Source organism: Salmo salar, chromosome 14, assembly GCF_965601325.2.
Source record: "Salmo salar chromosome 14, fSalSal1, whole genome shotgun sequence".
NCBI lineage: Eukaryota > Metazoa > Chordata > Actinopteri > Salmoniformes > Salmonidae > Salmo > Salmo salar.
Window position 1 is genome coordinate 67,809,992 of NC_138304.1, and position 12,336 is coordinate 67,822,327.

At 41.6% G+C, this 12,336-nt stretch overlaps 1 protein-coding gene across 1 annotated transcript in view; it reads right to left on the reverse strand.

Moving 5' to 3' along the window:
* LOC106570049 (sterile alpha motif domain-containing protein 12) overlaps positions 1 to 12,336 on the reverse strand; it is a 150,554-nt gene that overhangs the window by 85,301 nt on the left and 52,917 nt on the right. The window contains exon 4 of the mRNA XM_014141980.3: positions 7,793 to 7,933. Coding sequence (XP_013997455.1) covers positions 7,793 to 7,933 — 141 coding nt within the window. The remainder of the gene's footprint in view (positions 1 to 7,792; positions 7,934 to 12,336) is intronic.

Consider the following 12,336-nt stretch of genomic DNA (forward strand, 5'->3'; position numbering starts at 1 on the left):
ATATAAATATGAACTTGATTGAACAAAACATGCATGTATTGTATAACATAATGTCCTAGGGTTGTCATCTGATGAAGATCATCAAAGGTGAGTGCTGCATTTAGCTGTCTTCTGGGTTTTGGTGACATTATATGCTGGCTTGAAAAATGGGTGTCTGATTATTTCTGGCTTGGTACTCTGCTGACATAATCTAATGTTTTGCTTTCGTTGTAAAGCCTTTTTGAAATCGGACAGTGTGGTTAGATTAACGAGAGTCTTGTCTTTAAATAGCTGTAAAATAGTCATATGTTTGAGAAATTGAAGTAATAGGATTTTTAAGGTTTTGAAAATCGCGCCACAGGCTTAAAGTGGCTGTTACGTAGGTGGGACGAATTCGTCCCGCCTAGCCCAGAGAGGTACATTAAGGTCACCATGGCAACACATAATCCCACCAAAACCTCTATACTGGTGAGGAGGAGGAATCTACTGTATCCGGAAGCGATATCACCATGAATCTTTGTTTTACTATTGAGAGTTACAGCTGATTTTAGAATTGGAAAATCCATTTGCTCTCCTTAAATATAAGTAAATCTAATTTATTTGTTTCAGTCTGAATTGCTTAAATCAAATTTTTCGCTACGTGAATTAGCCCATGCTCATTTTCCCCAGCTAGCTGAACTATGCTCGTTTTCATCCTCATTGCCAAACTTCATAAATACTGCACCCTCAACTTCAAAACTCCTTTGCTAGTTATACAATCATGTAACTAAGAAATTTGCGGCAAAGAAAGCTTGTTTTGTTGAATAGTCATGACTGGTTCGAGATACAGTATCGGTCATAAGAAGGAGGCGAAGGATATCATTGCGACTTAACGCGGATCCAAGATCAATTTTGAGATCCACCAGCGTCATTGGCATAGGGTTAGCAGAATGTTTTGGACTGGTCTTGGAACTGTGACAACTTCCTCTCCCTGCTTGGCTCAATGGGATATGTAGTGATTTTGCCAAACACAGTCAATATATGTACACGGTCTTGTACCCAACTTTTTTTCAACTGACGAACATATGTTGATTAAATCAGACTGTTAATATTAATAGTAATCCAGGAATGTCACTAGTTAATTGACACGAGAAAACTTGAGATAAAAGTAACTCCACAGATCGCAATGAATTGCTAAATTACTTCTGGACACTAAGGGTCCGTGGAGCTCTTCCTCATCACCACTATAATAGTGTCTTATAGCGACCCTCCATATAGGGTTGGAGTCAGCAGCCAGGGCCCAAAGATATGTAATGGCTGGCGGTGTTAACAGTAAAGCGTCCTGCTTGCCATTGATCCAGGTTGGCTAGATCATGAGTGAATTCTGGGAAGCTGACTTCATGTGCCTGACTGCCTAGGCGGGCAGACGTCTAAACTCCTGAGTGGCAGGTGGCGGTCGGGAATGGCTGTCTGCCGACTGAGCGGAACCAGCTAGGGCGATGCCTTTTTATTGCTCTTCGTTGCTCCATATATTGATGAATGCGGCTCCACGCGGTGAAAAACCGCCACGGTTAGAGGATACATTTTTTTTAAACGATTGAGCTTTTTGCGGCTTTAAAAACGACCTGCCGGGTCATTGTTGTTGCAAAGTTCAGAGCCGACACTTGCAGAGTAACAGTTTGAAAAGTTAAATCTATAATAACAGTCTATTAAGCTCACGATAAACTTGTTTTGGATAAAGTCAATGTCCATGCTGTCTGCAAAGGTCCACTGTAGGACATGACAAAACTAATAAAGTCTTTGCCTGAGTCTATATAATCAGCTAAAGATATCAGAATCTGTGCTCAATGCCATCTCTGTGCTTCTACCAGGTTCACAGGTCGAAGGTGATGCTGCATCGAGCGTCACGTATGACAACAGTACAATCAGTGCCTCTGGCTATTCTACCTGCATGCCCTCTCTGCTCTGGGTATTCCATCTTTTGAGTTCTACAGCGGTGCCCTCTCTCCTTCAGCTTCATTAACAGATCTGCACGTGTTGTTCATGCTTCACTGCCCTACAGCTCTGACATCCTTGAGAGAGAGAGTGCAGGTTAGAAGAAGGTTTTGTTGTATTCTTGTATTCCCTGCTTCTCCCTGGATAAAACCAGATGACGTGCTGCAGCGGCTAACCTTGACGTTCTTCAACTCCCTCTGTGCAAGTAGGCAGGGAAACAAAAAGGAGAAAGAAAGAAAATGGCTGCCCCACACACTCGCAGTCCGGTCTGAGGTATTTGTGAGGGAGAACAGTACTCTAATTGGTAACCTAAGCAGGGAGCCTTCACTCCATATTGAGGGGACTTGTCACCGGAGGTTATCAAAAGGCAGAACTATTCATTTCAAAACACCAGTGTTTTGTTCCAGGCTTGTTTAAAAACACCTGGGCTACATTTCTCACTCAATACCAACTGCGGGGTGGCTGATTACCGTGGCCGCTTCGAATGCGGTGCAAATAAATGGAGTAAATGGAGTCTGTGCCTTCACAAAGACAGAAATAATTATTCCCTGTATTTCATAACATTTATTAGTGGTGTAGCTACATTGTCTCTCACTGTGGGTAGCCGAGCTTTCAGATGTTAGCGACTAATGAGCGAGGGCTCAGAGGCAATTTCACGAACAGTGTGGCCACATTACTTTGCTACATAATGACTCCTAACCTTTCGAATATGAGCCCCGATTGGAACCTAAGGCATTCATAGTGTTAGACGTTTAAAATAGGGAGTAACAGAACTGAGGACTTCATTAAATAGTGATATTATAGTGCTCAGCTTCGGTCTTATAGGTAAGAATTACATCTAAAAATGAATTTCACTTTTTCTTCACCTTAAATCATATCTTGACGACTTTCCGGTGCAGATAGGGTCTCTTTTGGGGGAGAGCGAAGGAGGTGGTAGACGAAGGAGTTTTCCGGGGCTATTGACTCCACAGAGGACTGAAACCTGCCGTGTAGGGAGCTCAGAAAATAAACCACTCAGCTCAGCCTCCTTCTCCAGAGTAAAGACATTCTATTCACTAAAGACTCCAAGGAAAGACGCTACCTGCCAAAAGACTATATTCACTAAAGACTCCAGAGTCAAGACCCTAAAATCAGGGGGTGTCAAACTAGAGAGATCCTATTGAATTACTATTATTAGTATTCTAATTCCTAATTCTGTGTCAATCCAGCCCGGGAAGGTGGTTTGAGTAATACATTTTAAAAGAAAAATCACAAAGCAAAGACTCCAGAGGTAAGAATACATTCAATAAAAGATCATCAAGAAACACTATTGACTAAAGATCACCAAGCGAAGGACATTCCCATTTGAGGCCATAGATCAGGGAGAGTTAATTTATTAAGGAGTCTGGGGCAAGGAAATTCTGCACTTTAGACTACAGTGCAAATGTATTCTTTTCACTGAAGACTTCATTAGAGAGAGAAGACACTTGCTTAAGAATGAAGTGAGTGAAGAGACAGTCTTTACTAATGAACCTATAAGCAAAGGCAATACTGTAAGTGGAGTTAGGCTACGGAGAGTTGAGTTATTATTGCTAATGATTATACTGTTCTTCTAACATTTAACTGAAGAATATCCTGCTATATCCATCTCCACAGAGTACTCCAATACACTTGACGGATAACTTGGTATCAAATTCTTCATGCTGTGTAATTCAAGTTTAAGAGTAATGCATCCAATGGTATGTTAAATGAGGTTTGCCTCTAATAAAATAGTTACTATAAGGGGAAAGAATAAACAACCAACTGCTGACTTTTCGTTCTATGGAGCGAAGACAACTTGGGGAGATTCAATACAGCCCATTGTGTAAAAACAAAACAAAAAAACGGATCAAATAAAAACATTAACAGTTATTCTAGTTTTCCATTAACCTTGTACACTTTAGTACTAAATTGATTTCATTTTTCCTTTTATGGTTGCTTGTCAAAAAGGTTAACAACAAGCAAGAACATTTGATTTTTCACCATCAGCACAGTGTCTTAACTAAGTATCTGACTCTTACCCATGGATGAAGAGGTAGAAGAAAAGTAGAAAGTCAAGGTGGCAAACACTAAGTCTAGTAAATGTGCTCGAAATACACTCTTCTGCTAGGTTAAATATTTCTATTCAAATCACAAAATTCTACATCTTTAACATCCAACCCTTTTTAAAAAGAAATGTGGACACCGAGTCATTCTTGAAAAGTACAATTGCTATTAGAAATCAGAAAATTCAACAGCATCAGAAAGTGGGAGAAGCTAGCCAGCCAGCCCATAGAGCCCCACAGTGGAGGTGTCATAATATCCATTAAACCTAGCGTTCAAACAGGGAAAATTCTAAATCGTTTTCTCACCATACATTTTTCCCCATAGGAAATTTAAAAAACACTTTAAAATTAGGGCTGTGTTTCATGTAGGCTTACCCTGGCATGACGTATTGATACCCATTTAAATCTCTCAAGGACAAGGTGACTTATCAATATATTTGGCTCTATTTACTCTGATTCGAAAAAGCTAATTAGCATCAAAGTAGGCATCATGCAAAACTACAAATCCCTGCAAGCTCCTGCATGTTATCTCTAGCTGGTATTGTGTCAATTTAAAACTTGCATAAGACAGTTCACAGAATTGTCCATTTAAAGAAATGTAGCCAATTAGATAGTTAGAGATTCGTACCTTTGCTTCAATTCATCGGTCTTGTCCAGATCATCATGGTATTTGTAGTTCTTTATGATAGCCAAATTAGCAGCTAATTAGCATATCATTTTGGGGGGGGAATAGAGGTGAATATAAGTCACATTGTCCTAGAGAGATTTACATAGTTATCAAAACATCACGTAAGGGTCAGACTACACAAAACACAGCCCTTATGTTAAGTGTTTCCAAAAACACCTATGGGAAAAATGAATAGTGGAAAAACAATTGGAACCATTTCCCTGTTTGACCACTAGGTTTTGTGGGATTATGATTCATACAGTGGTACTCAAGAGAGCATTGCATTGTGGATTTTGTAGTCGACTTGAGCTGCAATAGATTTCCATAATTTTGATAAATGAAACATTTGTTAACAAAAAATTATTGTTCTCACATATTACTATTATTTAACACTGTAAATTAAAGGATTTTTCCTGTAACTGATGTAGTTGGTATTTGTGCAAACTCCTTTCATGTGATTGATAGCAAAGACATCAGGCTTGGACCCACTTTGAGGATCCACTTTGAACATCCATGTACAGCGACTTCAGAAAGTATTCACACCGACTTCTTCCACATTTTGTTGTGTGACAGCCTGAATTTAAAATTGACTAAAATTTAGATTTTGTGTCACTTGTCCCCCCACACAATATCCCATAATATCAAAGTGGAAGTATGTTTTTAGAAATGTTTACAAATTAATTAAAAATGAAAAGCTGAAATGTATCGAGTCAATAAGTATTCAACCCCTTTGTTATGGCAAGCCTAAATAAGTTCAGAAATACAATTCAACCACGAAGACCAGGGAGGTTTTCCAATGCCTCGCAAAGGATGGGCACCTATTGGTAAATGGGTAAAAATAAAAAATAAAAGTAGTCATTGAATATGCCTTTGAGCATGGTGGAGTTACTACACTTTGGATGGTGTATCAATGCACCCAGTCACTACAAAGATACATGGGTCCTTCCTAACTCAGTTTCCGGAGAGGAAAGAAACCACTCAGGGATTTCAACAGGAGGCTAATGGTGATTTTAAAACAGTTATAGGAGAAAACCAAGGATGGACCAACAACATTGTTGTTACTCCACAATACTAACCTAAATGTTGTCCTGAATACAAAGTATTGTGTTGTTTTGGGAAAATCCAATACATTACAGAGTACCACTCTCCATATCTTCAAGCATAGTGGTTGCTTCATCATGTTATGGGAATGCTTGTAATCGTTAAGGACTGGGGAGTTTTTCAGGATAAATAAAAATCTGGTTCAGTCTGCTTTCCATCAGACACGGAGATGAATTCACCTTTCAGCAGGACAATAACCTAAAACACAAGGACAAATCTACACTGGCGTTGCCAAGAAGACAATGATTGTTCCTGAATGGCTTAGTTAGTTTCGACTTATATCTGCCAGAAAATCTATGGCAAGAATTGAAAATTCCTGTCTAGCAATGATCTACAACCAATTTCACAGAGCTTGAAGAATTTTGAAAATAAATGGGCAAATATTGTACAATCCAGGTGTGCAAAGCTCTTAGAGACTTAACCAAAAAGATTCAAAGCTGTAATCGCTGCCCAAAATGTGCAAACATTTCTAAAAACATGTTTTAACTTTGTCATTATGGGGTGTTGCGTGCAGACAAAAAAATAATAATATTGAATCTATTTTGAATTCAGGCTGTAACAACAAAATGTGGAATAAGTCAAGGGTTATGAATACTTTCTGAAGGCACTGTCCTTGAATGCGAACAAACAAACAATGTTATGAAAGTATATGTAGTGGAACGGCCCAGTTTTTGAAAAAAATGCCACTTTATCAAACTGTCCTCCACAGTCTAAAAAGCCTCTCTACCTAACTTGAGTATTACTATTTAGCGAAAGGACAACTCTCCTTTGTTGTTGATAAAAAGTAGAGAATCCTCCCACTGCGTGGAGACAAAGAGAGGAGGGAGAGGAGATGGGAATCTAATTATTTTCCTCCCATGGCCCACTGCTCCTTAAAGGTTAATCACTGTCTGGCTAATTCTGCCTGGGTACACCGCAGTAATTACACCACTGCTCTCCTCATCTCATCTTCAGTCTCTCCTTTTCTCACAAACTCCTCTTTCACGCTGCCTTTTGTCATTTCCCACAACTTCCCAAACCGTTAGGTCCTGGCCTTCCCACACCTTTATTCCAAAAAGTGTCTAAAGTACACCAGCTCTCCTCTGTTCAAGGCTCTCTCCCTCTCTTATCATCTTCCTTCAGTGTTCTCTTCCCCCACTAAATGACCCACCCAGCCTTTTCCGCAGTAAATCTAGTTCTCCTTTGTCCAGCTCCTTCCCTTCATTTCACACTTCCTCAACACTCCCCATTTCTCCCTCCTTTCTTCTCTCCCTGTTCTAATTCTCACAGCAGTAGTTCTAGTAGCACAAGTTCAGCCTTTCTAGGGACACAAGGGGCCCCTCTCCCCCAGCAGTAGTGTAGCATCTCGCTCTCCCTCAACCAGTGGCAAGAGAGAAACCGGTGGCAACAAGAAAGGAGCATCAAAGAGAAACACCACAACTCCAACTGTTTTCCCGGAATTCGAGACGAGAACAGTTTCCCAGTATTTGGATTTCGCCCCTGAGGCAAAAGAGATCTGTGTTGAGAGCCAGAGACAAGTTGATGGGGATGATGCTGATTTTAGTTACAGGTGGTGATGTGGGTGATGAGTGGTGCTGAATGCTGAGGAGAAACGAATCACAAAGAATGACTGGATGTCAGGGTGTAAGGGGTCAGTGTTGTGATTGGACGACCTGAGATGGAAAAGAGACTGTAGAGTAGGGTCCAGAAATACACACATACTGTAAATTGGCTGTAGTGTTGATTGGTGCAGGTGGCTGGCTTTGGCCACATAAAGAGTGCTGAGAGAACAATTCAAACCAATTGAATGTAAAGCCGCACGACCATGCAATCGGGTGAACGAAATGGCCTATCGTTTCATAGGCTATCACTGTAAACCTGGTCACACCAGCTCCATCATGGCCAATGACAGAGGTGTTATGAGGTGCAATCCCAATTGGCACCCTACTGTTCCTACCGTTGGTGAAAAGTAGTGCTCTATATAGGGAATAGGGTGCCATTTGAGACGCTGCCATGGTGAGAGTTGTACCTTGCGTGAGTAGCTGCAGGGTGCGGACCTCTTCTCTGACGCGGAGCTGCAGGACCTGCTGGAGGATGTACTGCCGTTGGCCCTCCTGCATGATGCCCATTCGCTCCAGCTTCCTGTCTGTCAATCTCATCAGAGCCCGCCCTGGACGGAGAGAGGGAGAGAGAGTGCGAGAGAAAGGTTAAACTCAACCCCTCATGAGATATACAGACTCCCCCCCCCATCTCGCCCACCCAAGGCAAACACCATAAAGGGGCGCAAGGAAGACCAAGTACACTGAGTGTACAAAACATTTGTTCTTTCCATGACATAGCTTTCACCTGGATTCACCTGGTTAGTCTATGGTCCTTATGAATTAACATCACAGTTAAATCCACTTCAGTCATTGTAGATGAAGGGGAGGACAATTGAGACATGGATTGTGTATGTGTGCCATTCAGAGGGTGAATGCACAAGACAATATCTAAGTGCCTTTGAACGGGTTATGGTAGTAGGTGCCATCTGGTTTGAGTGTGTCAAAAACTGCAACACTCCTGGGTTTTTCACGCTCAAATCTGTGTATCAAGAATGGTCCTCCACCCAAATGAAATCCAGCCAACATTGACACCTTGTAGAGTCCATGTCCCATCAAACTGAGGCTGTTCTGAGGGCAAAAGGGGGTGCGACTCAATATTAGGAAGGTGTTCCTTATGTTTTGTCCAGTCAGTGTATTTACAGAATAAATATTTAATGAAATTGATAAACATTCTTTGGAAAAGGATCTCAGTAGTACCTGAAGGTGAACTAAAATATAACTGAACAAAAAGGACTCTCTCTGAATGCTGTCTTCAACTGTACTGTTGCATACAATAAGTAGCACAAGAAATATCCCATTTTCCATTTAAATTATGCATAGACATCGTCAAGGTGACTATTCTCAATCTATGAATAGATAATTCTCTATCCTCTAACCATTCAATACATGTTATTCAATTTATTCTTGGGTATGCTAGCAGGAAGCGTCGAGCAGCCAACGATGACCCACTTAGTTTCAAGGAATATCTTCATCTGGCTACATAACGCACTTTAGCATAATTATTCATCTTATTTCGCCCATAGGCACCTTCTTCTGGGAGACCTTGATTTTAAAATCCCTAATTTAATCTTCAATATCATTTCTTAAAAGTAGGTGATTTTGGACAGTGATAAAAATGCAGTGGAGAAAGTACAGTCTAATTAATTACGCTCGTTGTGGAAGACCTTTGTGGCAATGTGCGGGATTGGGGAGCTAGATAGAAAATAATTCCAGCCGATTACTATGCATTAGCCCGACTCCTGTAAATCCCCCTCGCTCGTTTACACTAATGACTCGGGGCTCTGAATTGCTCCTCCTGATTGGCTGGCAGCCTGCTAACTTTCCCTGGTTCATGGTCTCAAAGCAGGGCTATGGTGGCGTGACTGTCACATGCACTCACTCGTTCATCCCGATCTCCCTCCTCCCATCCACACCTCCAACAGTACTGTACTTACTGCAGTCATTAGATACTCTAGATTTGATGTGATTTCATAACGACTTGTTACTTAACGCCCTTTGTATATTTACTTTATCTGGCTCATTATTCGAGATGGAATTTTTTGGGGGGGACAAGGGGTGTTGTGTGAAAGCATTGTTGGCTATAATGTCTTGTGAGAAAGTCACTTTTGGTGATTTATGCAGTTTTACACCTTATGCAACCATGCCTCAACACAGTGAGCAGTTAACAAAAGCTAAAGTAGTGTATTGGGATGAGGCTGATAGCAATGGCAAATATATGGCCAAACGCAATTTGTGGGTGACTATGGCCAATGAATGGCAAAAATGTTAAGTGTAAAATAAAATGTTGAAATGCCAGCTACGGTTTTAATGATGCCCATTACAGAGTAGCTAACTATAGACAGGAGAACCTATGAGGGCCGGTAAAATGGGATGTGAGAGAGAACTAGAACGACAAAGTGAATGTAAAAGGATCACCTGTGGAGTCTATAAATAAATGGCCAATCATCACTTGGCACCTCATCCGAAATTCTACACAAATCTGCTTGGCAACAGGGGCACCTCTTTAGCTTTACCTCATGGCTATCGGTTCTATAAACAAAAACAACAATACAGGACGTATGAGAGATAAAGCTTTCCAGATCAATGACTAAACAGCTGCTATAATAAAACATCTTTAATTATCAATATCTCAGAGTTAAAAGGAGACCGCTTAAGATGCCTCAAGATGAGAGCAATTTGGAGTCAAGCTGCTAGTTTCTTGGCGGCGGTGCCAACATAGCTCCTCTCCTCTCCTTCCGGTAGCAGCCGGGCGAAACGCCTCTGTGGAGTTTCTCTCCACTGCAGTTCTGAGTCATTGACTCCACAATCCCACAAAGCCACAGTAGGGAATTTATCAAACCACAATTAATACACAGAGCAGTGTAGCATGGCCGGGCAAAGAGAGCACAGAGGAGTAGAGGATGAGGGGAGAATGCCGAGAGAGAGAGAGAGAGAGAGAGAGAGAGAGAGAGAGAGAGAGAGAGAGAGAGAGAGAGAGAGACTAGGAGTGGATTTGATTTTAAAAAAAAAGACTACATAAAAAAATGAGAAAAGAGGAAGAGGAGACTTGTTGAGGACTGAATAGACAGCTTGGGGTTGAGTGGAGTGCTATGACAAGGCACAGTGTCTCCAAAATGGTGAACAATTGTGACAGTGTTGGGGTTGGAGTAGCTATTTCCTACATCACATCATGGCAGGTAACATGGTTGAATTTAGAGAGTGGTTCAAAAGAAATGTAAAAAAATTAGCTATACTATTTGTGGTAATGGCAGAAATAGTATTGAAACCCCACACCAAGCAGTCCTCCCACACAGGCGCGCACACACACACACACACACACACACACACACAAGGGATGGGCATTTACAATTATTTTACTATTCAGTTTTTGTGATTTCCATAGTCGAAATGACACTTTTTTTAAATAAAGAATTGCTCGACTGTCTCAACCAATCAGAATGATGCATATGCACATGGCTGGGGTAAACAGCGGACAGTGTGATTTCGCCGGGAATTTGTAAGCAACAGCGAAAGAGAAGTCAGATTTTTGCCATGATAGAAGTGATTGTTACAAAAAAGGGTGTTTTGCATTGATCCGTTTCAGGTCTAATGGAACCGCCGATAGGCGAGCGCCTGTTATTGCTGTTTAAAGTAGGGAAAATAGCATACCGATGTCAGGACAGCCTGGAGGGCCAAATGCGCAGCAGTAGCTCAACGCAACGTTTCATAAAAACTACATTCAAGTTTGTTTTGTTAAATTAAGAATTTCAAATGTCATGGTATATCCTTGTAGGTAAAAGTGTCACAAGGATAATTTCATTTTAGACAAGACTTTTTCACTGAACACTCACTGAAGTAATCAAATACTAAAGTCTGTTCGATATTCGATTAACCGTGCCCATCCCTAACCCACACACACAGACACAGACAGAGCACTCGCTCAGACTCAACCCCAGCTAAGGTAAAAGGGCTTCTATTTCAATTTCCTTTCCTCTAGAGTCTCTAGACCATCTGTGATGGGAACACTGCCAGACAACAAAGCTTCCTTTTTACTTCATCTCCTGTATTCACTTATATTTGGCCAACTGACTGACAAAAATGACTTAAGGCACTTCTGCCTCTTCAATGGCACAATATCGATTGGAAAGTGGGAGGGAAATTTAAATCCAGTTGGTCTGCCCTGTAGCTTGTTGGCTGGCGGTGTTAGGTCTGCCCTCTCTCACTGGCCACCCCTCTATACCATTACCGCAAACCTGCCTGAACGAGGCCTCCTTCTCACCCAAATATTAGTTACTGTTGAAAAGGCAACCCCCTATAAAAAAAAGGTACAGATGCTGTAAAATACAGTATGCATTCAAGTCAACATATTCATAAATCTATGGATACAAACCTACAGTGTGCACACACACACGGACCAGGCGTTAGATTAATGGGCAGGGGGAGTGCGGGTCTCAGTGTGGTGCTGCAGGCAGATTAATCTACAGCTATGGCCTGGCACAGTCAACCACTGCTTTGATGAATGGGGGCTTAGAGTGCACACGTACACACACCTACCCACCCACCCCTGTGGGACCTGTCCCTTTTTGCGTGTGAACCAAAAGCCATGCTAATTACTGCTCTGTGGGTGAGGACAGGGGCACAAAAGCGGAAAATGAACCTCACTTTCTCGCCATCTCACAACTCTCTCCAAATGACTACATTCAGTGAACGTACATGGGTTCTACAGTAAGAGCTGGGCTGGCTGTGAACTGCAGATAGAGGGACAAAATGTAGTTCTCAGGTAAAACCTTCAGACACATCTGTGTGTGTGTGTGTGTGTGTGTGTGTGTAAGTGGGTATAGACTACTGAATGTCTCTGGTTACCCTCCACATGTGCAATAAGTCACAACATGCAGCACACACATCCTTATCAATAGACCATTCTATAACAGGGGTCTCAAATTGGTGGACCGCGAGCCAGATCCGGCCCACAAGGCCATTTAATGTGGCCCAC